The sequence below is a fragment of the Marmota marmota genome, unplaced genomic scaffold, assembly GCF_001458135.2.
Source record: "Marmota marmota marmota unplaced genomic scaffold, marMar, whole genome shotgun sequence".
Classification (NCBI taxonomy): Eukaryota; Metazoa; Chordata; class Mammalia; order Rodentia; family Sciuridae; genus Marmota; species Marmota marmota.
Window position 1 is genome coordinate 7279166 of NW_026000103.1, and position 18322 is coordinate 7297487.

The 18322-nt window shown below is 33.0% G+C and overlaps 1 protein-coding gene across 1 annotated transcript in view; it reads left to right on the plus strand.

Moving 5' to 3' along the window:
* Mpdz (multiple PDZ domain crumbs cell polarity complex component) overlaps window positions 1–18322 on the plus strand; it is a 132736-nt gene that overhangs the window by 59902 nt on the left and 54512 nt on the right. Inside the window, 9 exon segments of the mRNA XM_048783892.1 lie at window positions 236–382; window positions 1219–1383; window positions 3170–3355; window positions 4723–4932; window positions 7188–7304; window positions 9101–9268; window positions 16632–16800; window positions 16803–16915; window positions 17147–17270. Of these exon segments, the coding sequence (XP_048639849.1) occupies window positions 236–382; window positions 1219–1383; window positions 3170–3355; window positions 4723–4932; window positions 7188–7304; window positions 9101–9268; window positions 16632–16800; window positions 16803–16915; window positions 17147–17270 (1399 nt within the window).

An 18322-nucleotide genomic window follows, 5' to 3' on the forward strand; every position in this document is an offset into this window, starting at 1 on the left:
TCCATCTGCTGTCAGTATCTATGGCCAGTAAAGAGCTGGCTGCTTCCTTTTGGTCTGTTGGTTCATGAAGCCAGTATAGACATCAGAACTCTTTCAAAGGCAAAGCTTTGAAACTTTACAAGTAGGTTTTTGAAGCTTTTATGAGAAAGTTGACCATTTTGGGGTGAATACAAAATGTATGCATGAGTAGAAAAAGAAAGGAATGTTAGAATTGTAATAATTTTTATTCTTTTAGGTGGCCCACGTGAGCAAGTTTAGTGAGAATAGTGGGTTGGGAATAAGCCTGGAAGCAACAGTGGGACATCATTTTATCCGATCAGTTCTGCCAGAAGGTCCTGTTGGACACAGTGGGAAACTCTTCAGTGGTGATGAGCTATTGGAAGTAAGGAGCTATACTTTTCTTTCTCTTCTTCAAATAAGATTCCAAAAAGCCTTGAAGGAGGATTAATGTGATCTGTAAGTTCTTATTTTAAATTTCCTCTCAGAGGTTTCTTGAGAGAGATCTGCACATAAAAATCCACGCAAAGCAGAAATTTTATATCTGTGTCTATATTGAGTTTCAGATCTAGTTCTGTGTGGTTGTTGTTTTGTTTCAGGTACAGAGAACTATAAAAACTTTCTTTGAAACTTTTAAAATATATATCTGTTTTTTAGAATAGGTAATACATTCACATGTTTCAACAGAGAATAAAAAGATAAACATTAAAAAAAATCTCCATCCTGACCCCATCCACCCCGTTCTCATCATCCTTCATTAGGTACCTGCTGGTATTGTTTATGTGCAGGCAGCCATATATTTTAAGATAAATATAAGAAAATTGGAAGAGGTTCTTTCCCCCCATTTTAAAAATATACAATATATGTAATATTCTATTTTTTTTCCTTACTTAAAATGTCAGGTTTTTGTAACTTCTTTTTTTTCTTTTCATCCTTGGGAATATTTTCATTGACTATCCTTTTCTAGATTTCCACACTGGCAGATCAAATATGGGTAAAAGTTAATGGTTTTCCTGTGAATTCTTTAGAAGATCCAATTACAGCAAAACTCTAAATTGTTTTAGGTAGTACTTCCATAGGTCTAACTACAGTTCTAGATCCAGCAGAATCACATTATCATCACCATACAAAAATGTATATTTGTTTAATAAAAAACATTTTCAGAATAATATTTGCATTCTGAAATGTTTTCCTTACTTAAAGAATGTATCTTTTCTACAGGTGAATGGTATAACTTTGCTTGGGGAGAATCACCAAGATGTGGTCAATATTTTAAAAGAATTGCCTATAGAAGTGACAATGGTGTGCTGTCGTCGTACTGTGCCACCCACCTCCCAGTCAGAATTGGATAGCCTGGACCTAAGTGATATTGAACTAACAGAAAAGGTAGAAAATTTGCAAAGTGAGGCTAATATGAAAATACAAATGGAAAGACTAAATGGTGTTCATGATTTTTTAACCCCTGCCTTTTTTTTTGGCATTTGGTTTCCTTACATAGTCTGTGTCTTATAGGATTGACCTTGAAGTCAAGCTTGGGTTTAAACCAGACTTTTTGATATTTACTAGCTGTGTGACCTTGAGCAAGTCACTTCATCTTTTGGAACCTCTGTTTTCTTTCTCTGAAGATGTAAGGAAAGCAATAATATTAGGTTTTATTGCACACTATATATATATTTGTATAATTTACTTTCAATATTTTTGTGAAATAGAGGTTCATATTGTCCCCATTTGCAGAAGAGAAAACTCAAATATGTAAATAGTGTGTGTATATAGTACACATATGGAAAAAAGATACTTGTATATAACCTACCCAAGTCTGCCTGGCATACAGTTACTGCTTAGTGAATAGCTAAAGTGTGGATGGATAGATAATTTTAGCATATATAGGTCTTACTTACTTGCACACTCTATTTTTAAAGTATGAGGAATTTGAGCTCCTAACACATGCCAGTTAATTCTCTGTGGTGTTCAGAAACTCCCATTTTCTTATCTACTTATTCTTTTCCATTTAGATCAAAATGTGAAGCAATGAAACTAATGAGCTTTTTGGAAGATGCACAATACATTTCTAAACTGATTTTGCATAATTTATAACCTAGACAAATTTCATGTAAGGTAATATTAGGATTTGATTTACATTATACTGAAATAGTCAGTATAATGGAATAATTTTGAAAACTTTGAAGAATAAGTGCCTAGTTTCCATATTCACATAAATGTTTAATGTTAGAATAAGAAATATAATTCTAAATTATCTACTGCTCAAAGGCTAGCACTATATCCATCCATGCTCTTTGTGTGTGTCTGTGTTTGTGTGGTGTAAATGGGATTATCATGATAAGACAGGTAGAGAGATTTTGCATCCATGGTTCTAGGTCATGTGATAATTGCTTAAAACAAAGATAGTATTCATCCTGATGAACACATATTTCTTATGTTTGATATGTTCCTGTAGAAGGACCAAGTTGGAGTAACCTTTATTTACTTTATTTTTACTGAAAGAAGCAAAAATTTTGAATTCCAGCTTCTGTGTCATGTACTTTATAAATGTTACTTCATTTAATACTCACAAATTTCTATGAAATGAGTAACTCTGAAGCCCATGCTAAGAATATTACTCAAGGTAACACAGATAGGAAATCATAGAGTCATGCTTTAAGCCCAAGCAAATCTGATTTTAAATCTGTTTGGCCACTGTTTACACTAGTTTTATTAATGAAATACTCAAGTACTCAAGTCAAAGTGTTTTATAATCCTTATTTGCATTGAGTATAAAACTTCTACATATATCTCTTATCTTGAATTATTCTTATTTATCAGAGAAATTATTTTGATTTAATAACAAAATAGCTCTCCTTTTTTTTTTCTGTCTATAGACGTGATTCGTACATTGAAAAGAAGTGAAAATCACCCACAAAAAAATTCTATAATTTTATAGGATATCATCTAATCTTGTGTTTTTAATGCCTATTGTAATTAAGTATTTCTTCCTCTTAACAGCTTTTGACATTTTGTACCTTAAATCTTAAAGGTTTCTTGATAAGCTGGTGCTTATTTGAAAATGTTTTGTTCTGGATAGATGTTGGGAATCTCCCTTTTCTTTGCAAGTGTTCATATGTGTGTCTTCTACTCTAGCGCTTGTGAAATAAGAGATGTCTGGTCTGTTGTTCAGCCCCATGTAGATCTAGGTGAGCTCATTGGGTCATCGGAGACAGAGGAGCCAGTGGTGGCCATGACTGATGTGGGTCCTACTCCAGAGGAGGTTCAAGTACCTTTGGCCATGTGGGAGGCTGGCATTCAGCACATAGAGCTGGAGAAAGGGAGCAGAGGCCTTGGTTTTAGCATTTTAGATTATCAGGTAAATGTATTCTACCATTAACAAGTTTTAAAAAACAATGCTATGTACTGAAAGCATATTGTTGATAGCAGAGAAGAAGAAAATAGTCATCAAAGACATTTTCTTGTTTGTAGTGAGTCTTTCAAAATAATAATTAATATGACTCATTGATTATCATAAGGGTTTCTTTTAATGTCAAATTTATTCAGCTATTTTATAATTCAGCTCTTAGGAATTTGAGGAACATGTAGAACACATTTTAGAAATATTATTGAGAGCTGGGCACAATGGCACACATCTGTAATCCCAGTATTCAGCAAAGCTCTAGGCAACTTATCAAGACCCTGTCTCTAAATAAAAGTATAAAATAGGCTGGAGATGGGGCTCCGGGGTTAAGCACCCTGGGTTCAATGCCTGATACCAAAAAAAAATCATAGAGACATAGTATTTTTTTAAAAATATTTTTTAGTTGTAGAGGGACACAATGCCTTTATTTTATTCATTTATTTTTCTGCGGTGCCTGGTAAGCACTCTACCACTCAGCTACAACCCCAGCCCAGTGTTTTATTTTAATAATTTGAGGAATCTATTATTGTTATTTCCATGGTCTTGATGGCTCATAATTTAATGGTCAGTCATTAAGTATTAGATATTTCTTTGCTGCAAATGATAAATGTATAATTGGATATATTATGAATTCTGATATTCCAATCATTTTACTATATTTATGAATATGTTTAAATTGGTCAAGTGCAGCCTGCCTTGTGCTCTACACTGCATAAATGAGGAAATTGCTAAAGCCTGTCTGACAGAGCGCAGCTGTTGCTCCTTATTAACACTGAACAGAAAGCTGTCTCAGATGACTAGGGAGATGTGTTCATAGGGCCTGATTCTGGAGCCTTGTTCTAATGTGGAGGTTGCTGTGTAAATGAAAACACTGCATTGTCAAATGCTTCTTTCTGTATGTTTTCATTTCAAAGGGACAGGTCAAACATTCAGACATTTCCATCCAGTGACATATTATTTAACAAATGCTGTTGTTAATAATGAATATACATGACATCTAGCCTCCAATGGTAGTTATAAAATTTGACAACTTAATCTAAAATTAAAATTATAATTTTAAAGTTATCTGTACAATTGAAGAGGTGTTTTTGGGAACACTAGCAAATGAGAATGCTTTTGTTTTAGATGAACTCTTTATGGATTCGCTAAAATGAAACAGAGATAACCTTTGCTCAGATAATTCATCAGAAATTCTTTTTGTATGAATTTTAAAAATACACTTGAAACAATAACCCATCCATTGATAATCAGAGGGACAACCTATAAAAATTTTCTTCATTCTAAAAATAGACTGAGTTCTCTTTACTTTCCTATTCTGTCAGGATCCAGTTGATCCAGCAAGCACTGTGATTGTAATTCGTTCCTTAGTCCCTGGTGGCATTGCTGAAAAGGATGGACGACTTCTTCCTGGAGATCGCCTCATGTTTGTCAATGACATTAACTTGGAAAACAGCAGTCTTGAAGAAGCTGTGGAAGCACTGAAGGGGGCACCCTCAGGAACTGTCAGAATAGGAGTGACCAAGCCTTTACCTGTAAGAATTTGGATTCTATTGATTTATTTTTATATGTACAAGAAAAGTGGCTCACAGGTTTTCTTTTAGCCTTGGGTGTTCTCATAACTGAATCATCACTTTTGGTACTTTTCAGCAATATGGTCTTTGGCTCCATGAACATAAAAATTTAATTTGAGTTATATTTTTCAGAAAATAAGGAAAGAAAAGAGCCAGGATATTTAGAAATATGTTTATAACATTACTTTGTGATTATCTTTTGACGTTTTTTATTATTAGCTATTAAGGTCATGATGAAGCAGAATCATATATTTCAAAGAAATATGGATTCAAATATTAAAATAACAATGTAGCGGGGGTACTAAAAATCAATAGCATTTGGGCTGGGGATGTGGCTCAAGTGGTAGCACGCTCGCCTGGCATGCGCAGAGCACTGGGTTCGATCCTCAGCACCACATAAAAATAAAAAATAAAGATGTTGTGTCCACTGAAAACTAAAATAAATAAATAAATAAATAAATATTAAAAGAATTCCCTCTCACTCTCTCTCTTTAAAAAAAAAATTAAAAGCATTAACAACTAATAGTAGAACCTTTAATCATAGGGGAGTAAAGTAGGATCTCTGATAGAGTGGCTTAAGTTTCTTAATTATGTTGACTTCAACACTATTTGTTGTATAATTTGTTCATAATTTATTGAACAATACAAAATGAGTTCATCAGTTTGTGGCTCTTTCTTCTGGGAGGGAATAGTTCCCATATTCTGTACTGCAATATTGAAAAAACAATTTATGTTGTATAAAGCAGCATGTTTTATTAGGTGTAGTAATTGTAACATGGCATTTACCATTGTACTGCAATTAAATATTAAGAGACATGATCATTATTTGTGAGGTTTTTCCATGGTATAAATATAGTTTTAAATGAAAGGAAGTGCAACATATATATGCATGAATATCAATAAAGATTTGTTTGATTTTTGTGAGAGAATTTGTTCAAATAATAAGCTTTGTTAGTATTTTTAAGTGTTAATTATAATTATTCTATGTTCCAGTTTTACTCCACAAGGAATTTTGGTAATCTATGAAATGCATTTATGAAAAAATAATAGAAAAGAGGGAGGGAGAAAAGAATGAAGACTGGTAATCCAACCTAAAAATCAAATCAGGATTATAGAAATAATGGGAAAAGATCTGTACTAAAGGGAATGTAAAAATGAAAAGGCACATCATGAGGCTCTATATATTTATCGAAGGTGGACCATAAATTGGCTCTGGTCTTTCTGTTTTACAAAGAGAAATAGTGAACACGACTTAATACATGTTTTTTTTTTTTTTTTTCCCTTAAAAGAATCTGTACCAGTTATTTAGAAGCAGAGTCTTCTGTTTCTAGCTAGCTCTAAAGTAAATTTCTTTCAATACAGTATTTGATATTTTGGTTTCAATATGCACTGTAACATATGAATATCTGTTTCCCAAAGTGAGTCTTAGTAAATATTAAATTCATGTTTTGGTAAAGAGGAAAAAAAGTAAGTTTTTCCCTGTAATACTTTTGCATGTGTTGCTGACACAGAGTTATGTAGACAAGGCCTTATCTAAATATTTTGGCCCATTTTTCAGAAATTGTTATAAAATTTTTAGGTTTTTCAGTCTGTGTGATCAAGTTAGAAGGTAATAGAGCTCAAGACTGCAATTTAAGCAGACTGCACTTGAAGAGTTTTGCTTTATTTTGTCTTAAAAGCTATGCTAAATTAAAAGGCTTCACTGTAGGATTCAGCCACCTTCCCTGTCAAGTAAATTACATTCCTTAAATTAATATTCTAAGAGGATATGACAGAAGTTGATCCCTCTTTTTATTGTTGTATTATTCTTCTCCAATCTTTTTAAAAGTCTTAATAGCTAAAGTTTGCTTTTCAGTATTTGGCCATAATAGTAGGCAGATAAGAATTACTAGAGGACTATTATAATGTAAAAATTATTGATTTTGGTAATCTTTAATACGAAAAAATGAGAAAAAGAATAGAAATGGATTCTGATCTAACAGATGATGTTCATACCAAAATATTTTAATTTATATTTTCAAATAAAATGTTTAATAGAGATATTTGCTATATTTCATACTTATTCAATGTTGAAGTCATATGTTTATCTTAAAAACTCCCATATTTTCCTTTTCTCCTCACTTACCTTCCTATTTGTCTGCCTTCCTCCGTTTTGTCCCCCTTCATTTTTCTCTGTCTTTCTCATGAACTGGTTTTCAAATATCATTCTCCTGCAGCTTTCACCTGAAGAAGGTTATGTTTCTGCTAAGGAGGATTCCTTTCTGTACCTGCCACATTCCTGTGAGGAGCAAGGGCTGGCTGACAAAGCCCTCTTCAGGGCTGACTTGGCTCTGGTTAGTGGCTACAACTTATTAAGTTCTCTTTTCAAATGCTTGTATGTCTTATTTTATCTTATAAAATATTCTGAAAAGTCTCACTATTTTCCTTGTTCAATATTTTATGTGCACTGTGCACATCTTTGACCTAGTGCCATTTGTGGTCTTAATTTTGAAGAAGATAATTGTTTTTGTTAATATTTTGAAATTGCAAGCTCTTGAAACACCTATTTGGAAAGTTTGCAGTATTATAGTCAATACAATAATCTCACATTTTGATACTTAACACACTAGGGAACTTTGGCCTTGCTCTCTGTGCACAGTATCATTTAGTATGCAGTGAACTGTGTACGTACTCTGGTATTAAATAGTACTCAGCCACAGCAAAAACAAACAAAACAAATAAATAAATAAAAATAAAAAATTATATGCAATAGGACACAAATATATCATTATCCCTGAAGTATCTTAAGAATAACATTGTTTCTAGAGTTTACATATCTTCCTTAAACTTCAAAGAATCCCAATCACAAAGTATATTAGTTCCAGTTTTATGGAGGCTTAACTAGTCTTTATGATAGAAGTAGGTGTCCTGGATCTTCTCTCTAACCAGTTATATAATCTTGGACTGGTTGTTCATCTTCTTTGGGCTCCAGTGTTTTATCTGTACAAATTGTAATGATCTCTCTGGGACTATAAGGCATCAGTGATAGGTATACAACTTAGACTGAGGTATTCTTTCCTTAATGTCACTTAAAACAAATGTTTATGCACTGTAATGTATGGCACGAGGCTTAGCTAATACTATCTAGATAGTAAATACTAATTATTTACTATCTAGATTATTGTACATAATGTACATTTGTAATGGCTAAAGCTCCACATGGTGATTTGTTAATGCATTTGAACGTGTATTTAAAATAATTTTTCAGGCCTATGAAATTATATTTCAAGAGGGTCACTTTGAAATGGCCCCAATGTATTTTTAAGAGCTTTTTATAAGAGCACAGCCTACTATATTGTGATAAAGCTTCTAAATTATATTAAATATGTAAGTTGGAATAAAAAATAAATAGAAAAATGGGATTTTGCCATTAAGATAACCAGAAAATGCTGGAAATACAAGAAAAGGGTCAGTTCTTAGGTCTACTATAGAAGATTGTAATAGGATTTTTAGATAATGTGTGATGAAATTTTCTATCTCATTCTATGTGAGCTTTCTAATAGAAGTTCATAACTTAAAGCTTCACTAATCATATCATTATTAGACCCCTTATTTGTTGGTATAATTTTAGCATGACATCTCAGATGTTCTCTGGTTTCTATGACTTGAATGGATTTAAAGTTTAACTAAAGATAATTTAAAATATATGTTTATAGTGAGGTTAACAAATAATAATTGTATGGCTACCTTTTTGAACAGCAGTTTATTTTAGTTGAATAGAAGACATGTCCTCATTCATTTTATTATAAAATGATAAGAGTTTGTCAGGTGAACTGGAAAAAAGTAAACACTTTCCATGACTAATGGAGCTATTTAAACTTAGAATTGATCCAGATCCTTTATTAATTGTTACCTTTGGCTGTATTATTGAGGAAATGAAGCAGCTGTGGGTTCCAGCACCCTTTGCTACAGGTGAGCAATTTGCTCTTGTGCTGCACTAGGTAAAGTACTATATAGTCAGTTTCTGACATGCTGAAGAGAATGTAGAGCAGGATAGACTGAAGAAAGATGCCACTATGCCTTTGTGTTTCAAGTGGAGACCTCAGTGCTAGAACAAAATTCCCAACTGATGATATTGTTTGATTCCTAGGTGGACACACATGGTGCTGAATTGGTAGATGAATCCACATTTCAGTCTCAGTACTCTCCTGATAATGACAGTGTCTACTCTACCCAAGCCTCTGTTTTATCTCTTCATGGCAGTGCTTGCAGTGATGGTCTGAACTATGGCTCCTCTCTGCCATCATCTCCTCCCAAGGTAGTGAGACAATGTCATTTATTTTTGAGAAAGCTTTGTGAATACCTTTCCAGAGGTCAGGGTTGATGGGGACTTGTGGGAGTAGCATATTAGAAACATTTTGTTTCTTTAGTCATGGATTACCTATCAGATTAAACTACACTTTAATTTAGCTAGTGTTAATTTTATAGCTTTCAGACTATAAAGGGCTATTTAATTCTAGTGTTTCTAAGACAGTGGTAGACATAAATGTTCAAAACTTTTAGGATTTTCACATCATAAAGAAAATTTAATGAAATACATTTATTAGATTGTGTTTTTAGTGGTGTCTATGGTTATTTTTTAGTGGGGGAATCTACTAATTTTATTGAGAGGCTTGGAGATAGGGAGAAAGGACTATAGAATTGCTGAAAAGGATAGATCTCACTGTTGCCAAAATTACTAGCAGTGTCTATTTTGGAAAAATTACAAGATTGACTTTATATTTTTTAATGATTTTAAAACTTTTAGGCAAAGTTGGATAGTAAAATATTTCTTACGTTAATTTAGCATTTGCTAGCTTAAACTAAATGTTACATTTTTATATAAAATAATGCAAACTATATAAAAATCACAGTGAATGACAAAGTATGTATATATCAGTGTATGTAATTGAAGGGTCTAGTTACTGTTGGACTATCTGTGCCATCTATATTTTAGAAATAAATAATTGGCATAAATGCCCCAGTTCTATTGATTTTCTTGGTTATATACGCTATAATTTTCAGTTACGTAGCATTTAAAAACCCATTCAATATTGAATGAAAAATGGTGTGTTACAACATTTTCATTTTGTTTTCTTCATTATTAGTGAGATTGAATACTTTTCCATATATTGGCCATTTGATTGTCACTTTTTATCAATGAGCTCTTCAATTATTTTGAATGTTATTATTTTGATTACTTATCTGTTTATTTGTTGAAGTTTTTATTTTATGGAAATTGATGCATAAACAATATATATTTTTATGAGTAGGTGTATACATGTGTGTTGGAAACTTAAAAATGTGTGAGCATGATACTTCCTAACTTCAGGAAAGGAGTTACCTTTGGAGAAAAAGATGAAGCATAGAAATATAGTTGTACTTACAATATATCATTTTAAGAAAAAAGTAATTAAAAAACATATGGAAAAATGTATCTATTTAATCTGGGCAAAGAGTTAATTTATGGATATATATTGTTTATTTTTCTAGGCTGGAATTATACCATACTTATAAATTGGATTCAGTGGAAAGAGATCTCATATATGAATAAGTTGGAAAGTAGGATTTTCAGTTTCCTCCTTTCCTGATTAACAAGTAATTTTTTTGGCCAGAACATTTTGAAAGCATTTTCTTTTATGTTCAAGGTGCACCTCTTATCCTTTCAAATGATGCTGGGCAATCTCCTTGAATTGGTTTGTAAGGTATAATCTTGAGTGGAGCAGCTGCTCCTCTCCTAGCACACCTGAGACTGTCTGGCTGCCTCCTGTCTGGAATGTGTTCAGCCTTTACTGGCCTCAGGGCTGGAAGCTAGTTCATCTCCTAATGGAATCTCCTAATCCATAGCATAGCACACTTCTTCTTGCCAGTGGGACAGATTGCATTGTTTAACTTAGTAATTGTTACTTAAAGGGATTACACAATCTGCATACTGAGAAGCATACATTTTACAGGGCGAATGCTGGCTGTATGCAGCACAACATATTGGCTTACTGACGTCTGTTTGCCTCCTCTTTTTCTTTTCTTTTTTTCTCCCTAAGCAGTTTTCTCTTTTGTTGAAGCAAATTTTGGCAAGCTGGCCTAACAAGTGAAATATTTAAACTACAAAACAACAAAGAAGACATTAATGAGGGTGTTCTAAAACACATTGTGAAACTCCTGTGTGCTTTCAGTGTTTTTAGAAAGTAGAACTGTTCTTGTATCATGGTAAATCTCTGAAACTCTGGGTTTTCTTTTTTTTCCTCTATGCCTTTTTTAGTGCTTTGATTTACTAGAAAAAATTTATGTGATTAAGAATTTATATAGTGCATTTTTTTCTGGGTTTTTTTGCACTAAATTTATTTTAAAAAACAAAATGGTGATTTGTCATGCAATTTAGAATTCACTATTTTTCTTTTAAAAAAAGTGAGCTTACTTTTTAATAAAATAAAATCATGTAGTATATATGATTGTTTAAATATATATGATCTTATACTGTAATAACCATAAAGTATATATGGATATTTAAGAAAAACAAAAATACCTCCATACTGATTTGAAGGAAGGATAGAGTGTAAGGATCTCAGTCATTCCTCAGATTTTTGTGGTAATCTTGTGATCTTAAATGGTGATTGGAAATAGACACGTCATTTTACCTGTCCTCTCCTTGGTGAGAGATCTTTCGACCCTGGTCAGGTATCCTACCAGAAGTTAAAAGAGCTGACCACCAGAGCATGGACTTACCATTCAGAGCAGAGTTGAGGACTGAGCAGCAGCTTAAGCACCTAAGGACCACAGCCATAACTTGTTCCTGTTCACAGAAGCCTTCCATTAGGGGTCGATTCTGTTTTGCCTTTTGAAAGGAATATGTGTTTGCTTCATTGATGAATTATCATGTAAGGATTTACATATACCCATTTCATGGCATTCAAATTCATTAGAGGTAGATGATTGAAATGTGTTATTTTAAAGGCAACATGGTTGAAGCCATTGGTTTTTTTCCCTTTCTCATTGTTATGGGTTTTGATTTTTTATTGATCTTTCAATTTCCCTTTTCTTGTTACCTCCAAAGACATGATAAAATGCAAAAATAATTGTTTTCCAAACTTAAATATTCATAGACTTCTTTAAATGTTTCACATGGTTTCTCAGAAGATGCTTTATTTTTTTCCTATTTTGACTTGAAAATACAGCCAAGAAAGATTTAATAGCTATATATTGAGTCTCTGTTTGTACTCCTTGTCACATCCCATTCTCTGCCCTGTAATGTACATTCATACTTTCAGTCTCTCAGTACGGACAGGAAAAAACTGATATGGTACACGTTCTTCATTCCAGAATATTGGTTTTACCAGTTAGTCCTGTGATTTCTAGTGCAGGTTGAAGTTGGTGTCTGTCAAGATAGAAATCTTTTTTCGAACCTCACACACCAAACACAAATAGTAGGTTCCCTTTTTAAAAAATTCTATATATTACCATAGATCTCCACATAGTGTCATTCTCCAATGCTGAAATTTGTTGCCTTCACATCTTGTTTAGAATGTTAATGCTGTTTCTTAATTATTTTGTTTTTGGAGAAGAGGTTTGAATAAAAAATAAATAAATCACTCTAGTCAAAATAGTAGTAGTAATTATGAAAGTCTTAGTGACAAAATTGCACTCTCAAAGGTATAAAAGATGTTGTCTTTTCCTATAATAGGAAAAGAACAAGAATGTATCAAGTAGAGGCATATATTAATACAGGTTTTTAGAAAAGTTCAGTTTAGATACCAAGTTGCACTGGAAAATCATAGAGTTATTTTTGGACATTTTATGGGGGAAGAAATATTTTTCTTTTAGATCCATAAGACTTTTAAAAATAAAACTCTGGTCGTTCAGCAACCAGAAATGTTTCTGAAGTAGGCGTATGTTGTCTACTGTGTTGATTAGCTATTTCTTTTCTGTATGTCTGTGTTAATTCCTTCATGAATAATGCATGGAAATTTCTGCTGCATGATTTTCAGTAAACCTTAGCTCACAAGGGTGGCTTTACCTCTTTTTCTGATGAAAAGCAATTTTGAATTGTTCTCTTTCTTTGAGGCATGGGTGAGATGGTTTACTGAAAATTATTATAATTAATTTAGTAATACTGAAACTAACCACTCCTTTAGTAAGCACATTGTTATTTTTCATGAGAATAAATAAAATAAAGTTGGGTGGATGAGCCAACAGGTTATTGTTCAGATTCTGATTGGAGAATGTTACTTTACTATTATTTGTTCCTGAAGATTCTAAATATATTAATTGCTTGCATGATAGAACTACTCTGTTGATTCTTTTGTGTCAGAAATATTTGATAATTATAGAGAAATGATAACTTGTATTGAAGAAGAGAAGTATAATAATTTGTATTGGAGCTGTTAAACTAATCAAAGAGAGAGCCATCTCTTATACTATATCTGAAATAAGTTGTAGATGGTTAAAATCTAAAAATAAATTATATAAATACAAGGAAAATACCAGAAAACATTTCATTTACATTGTGTCAAGGAGATATTTATGATATTTATGAAGCTATATATAAAACCTAGAAGCACAAAAGTATCGACAAATTTGATTACACAAAGAATTTATCTTTGTAATGACATAAATATTACCTATAAAAACTTAGGAGACAAGTAACTGGGACAATATTTGTAGTATATATCACAAAGATTTTATATTCAGAAAAGATCAAGAATAAGTGATTAAAAAGCTGAAGGAAGGACATGAAGAAAATGTTCACAGAAGATGTATAAATGATATGATCTTGCTAATTGTCAGAAGCATGCATAGTAAAACACTGCTGAATATATTTCTGACTGATCGGATTACCAAACTGATCTAGAGTTGGTAAGATTAATAGGTATTCACGTATTCTTTTTTGTGGAAGAAAATGGAAGATAGTTTAGCAATAAATAGCAGTATTTTAAGTGTGCATATGATTTGACCCACTACTCCAGTTCTGTAGTTTATAGGAAACACATTATCACACATGTGTATAAAGTTACATAATATAAATAAATAACTGTAAAAGCTAATAGTTATTGGGTAATTTCTGTTGGGCCTGTACTTTGTGGTAATTAATGGTTGGTTCTAACAGAACAGATAATATGGGTTCTGTTGTTTTCCTTTATTAATAGGCCAGGGAACCAGGGCTGTTTTAGTCAGTTTTTTTACTTCTGTGACCAAAAGACCTGATAAGAATACTTAGAGAATATGTTTATTTGGGTGCTTGTAGTTTTGGAGGTCTTAATCCATAGATGGCTGACTTCATTCTTTGGGACCTAAGTTGAGGCAGAACATTATGGTGGGAAGAGTGTGGGAGAGGAAAGCAGCTCAGGACATCACAGCAGGAAGGGAAGGGAGAGAGAGAGGAAGGGAGGGAGAGAGGGGGGAGGGATAGAGAGAGAGGAAGGGAGAGAGANCATCAGTCAACCAATAAGGAATCTCCACACTTAATGGCTCGCTTTTGTTACTTCTCAAACCACTCCCTCTGGCATTTTGCCAGGCAACATCCAGACTTGTTTATGAACTCTAACATTCCCCTGGCAAAATGCCAGGTGTTATTTTGACTTGTTTACAGACTCTAACAGAATCCATTTATGTACTTTGATATATCATACATAGATGGGATATAATTTCATATTGGTCATGTAGTCACATATATACATACAAGAATAATGTCTGTTTCATTCTATTATCTTTTCTATCTCCCATCCCCTCTTCTCCCCTCCCATCGCTTCCCTCTTCCTAATCTAAGGTAACACCATTTTTCCCTAGTGCCCCTTACCTTATTGTGAATTAGCACCTGCATATTAGACAAAATATTCGGTGTTTGGTTTTGTGGGATTGGCTTATTTCTCTTAACATGATATTTTTCAATTCCAACCATTTACTGGCAAATGCCATAATTTCACTCTTCTTTAAAGCTGAGTAATATTCCATTGAGTATATTTACCACATTTTCTTTATCCGTTCATTTATTGAGGGACACCTTGGTTCCATAGTCTAGCTATTATGAATTGAGCTGCTATAAACATTGATGAAGCTGCGTCACTATAGTACGCTGATTTTAAGTCCAAGGAGTGGGATAACTGGGTCAAATAGTGACTCCATTCCCAGTTTTCTGAGGAATCTCCATACTGCTTTCCATAGTGGTTGTACCAGTTTGCAGTCCTACCAGCAGTGTATGAGCATACCTTTTCCCCAACATCCTCGCCAACATTTATTGTTGCCTGTATTCTTGATGATTGCCATTCTGACTGGAGCGAGATGAAATCTTAGAGTAGCTTTGATTCACATTTCTCTAATTACTAGAGATGTTGAACACTTTTTCATATATATGTTGATCAATTTATTTCTTCTGTGAACTTATTTATTATAATTAGATATATATGATAGCAGAATTCATTTTGATTCATCATATACAATTGTAGCACAACTTTTCATTTCTCTGGTTGTACATGATAGAACATCACACCATATGTGCAATTATAGATGTACCTAGGGTAATGATGTCCATCTCATTCCACCATCTTTCCTGCCCCCATAAAGCTTGAATCTTACATGGTTATGTGCTCATCATATGCTGCTTTTGTACTTTAAAAATATCAATCAAAGAATTGAAGGGAAAACTGATGTGTTTATTCAGCAGCAATTCAGGAAGTAATTGCTTGCCCAAAGCGTATAAGTGATACAACATATCTGCTGTAAGTAGATTACATGTATTTATACAGATCTACAGAATTTGAATTTCAGAGAATTGTAGAAATTGCATAATATATAGCCGAGAGAGATTCTGTGCTAATAACAGAGCCTAGATTAAAACCTACATTTTATGACCACTCAGATTAATATTCCTCCTATTAAATCTTGAAGAATATTTATATAAATATTCCCTATAATAATCCGAGTTTCAAGCCTTTCTTTTCTTCTCCATAAATACCTATAAATTCAAGTCAAAATAATTTTCTCTTGGAGGTTCATGAATCCAAATCAATTAATGTTATAGTTTGCATGCATTCATTTCAATAAGTAGATCTTCACTGGAAATGGACTACACTTTAAATGAGATTAGATTCTAAGCTATTTGCTTCTCTATGTGAAGTCAGAATAATATTATTTTATGGATAGAACATAATATTCTACCTAAATGATCCTATGTATGGTATGTTGTACAAGGGTAATTCAGAATAGGAAATGTGTGATTTGCAGTAAATTTATTCAAAAGTATTTATGAAAATAAAGGCAGAAAATTATGCTAAGTGAAATATTTGTTAATACATATCTCTATCTATCTATCTATCTATCTATCTATCTATTTTGTGTGTGTGTGTGTGATACTGGGGATTGAACCCACTGGCAGGCTATTACTAAGCTATATCCCCAGCCCTTTTATTTTGAGTTAGGGTCTTGCTAAATTGCCCATGCTGGCCTTGAACTTGCTATACTCCTGTCTCAGCCTATTCAGCCCCCCGATAGCTAGTTAATACGGGTATGTATCATTGCACCAGCATTGTTAACACTCTTTAAGTAATGAATACTTGTGATTTATTTTTCACTAAATAGTTGCTCATTAAGAAGCAGTGTTATAAAATAAATTGATTTAATTCTGGTTTTAATATTTTTTCTTTCATTTTCAGGATATAACTGAAAATTCTTCTGATCCAGTAATTGATCTGCATATGTCTTTGGAAGAACTATATGCCCAGAATCTCCTCCAAAGACAGGATGAGAATTCATCTTCAGTAGACTTGAGCTTGGGGCCTCCTTCTGGCTTTAACACAAGTGATTATACACCTGCAAATTCTACTGACAACAATATGAATGTGAAAACACAATATCTTGGACAGAATCTCACTTACCAAGTGAAGTTGTATCAAGAACAGAACTTACTTCTCCTGTGCTGTCTGATTCAACTGGAAAGGTAATATTTTAAAGGTTGTGATATGTGCATCATAGTGAGGTAGGAGATAGTGGAGAGTTAGAGTTCTGGCTAATCCTTCATTTGGAATGAGGCTCCTCTGACACATGCCCTGAGGCAACCTCTGATCTTGTTTTTCTTGCTGAAAAACATAGAACTAAAGATGTGTAGTGTTGAAATCATGCTCCAAAGTCTAGTTTTCCTTTCCATGTGACTTACATTATTTTTTTTCAGGGCTCTGAGTACTTAATTGAACAGAGCTCCCTGGCCTCCAATGCGGAATATATCATGCTACAAAATTCATCCAAAGAATCTTTTGAAAGGACTATTACTATAGCAAAAGGCAATTCTAGTCTCGGTAAGTTCCGCATTTACCCATACATCCCTACTCTTCCAACCTCCTTGACAAAGGGAAATATTGAACATGGTAGGTTTCAACATTTTTTGTTGTTGTTGTTGCTGTAAATAAGAAAATATATGTTAGGAAATGTCTTATAATTTTATGTGTTTTCTTTTTATGTACTCATTATTTTTTCTTAAATGGTTAACAGGTTTGTTTATTTCATACTAGCTTAAATCTCTCATTTACTTAATTAATTCAGAGTATTCAAAAGCTTCATTTACATTCAAGTAAAAAAATATATGAATTGTTTGTGTATGAAACAGCAAATCAGAAAAGGAATTCTTAGAAAATGAAAAGTCAGCAATTTGGAATTCTAAATTCTTTGGAAAAGGAAATTATTAGTCTCTTTGAGTGTTACCAGTTACACATAAGTCATTTTGTATTTAATTTCTTTCATTCACTGAAATTAAGACTAAAGACAGGCAGGTGTACCACTACCAAAATATAAATGCAAATTATTCAATAATACCTTCCAGGTGGCAGGATTTTTAAGTCCTCTCTTACCCATAAATTGTTTCGGCGAGTTAATGATCACATACCCTCTGAATTGAGCAAAGAAGACTTCCTGTGGAAATAAATCCCAATTACAGTAGCTAAAATTGAGTCTGTACAGAACACATTTGTTCTCTTACTGAGTGAAGCGGTCATGTGACTTAGCCCTGTTCCTGTTGATTCATCTTGATAAACAGAATGATAGATTAGTTGCCCTGAATGTCCAAATGTCCAAGACTCCAGTTATTTCATTAAAAACCCTGTTTCTTTTATAAAGTACCAACACTCCTTACATTAGTATCTTATGGCAGGGTCTTGTTTCCTGGTTAAATTTGAGAATTAGCAGAGGAATCTGTAAGTACTTTTTTGGTGAGTGAAATTCCAGTCTCTATCTCCTATATTTTGTTCTGTTTGGTGATGGTTGAGTACTACTAACAGCAAGTAAATAAAGAATTGTAGCACAGATGTTTCTGCTTTGTTGTGCTCCAGGCATATACATATATGTGTGTGTGTGT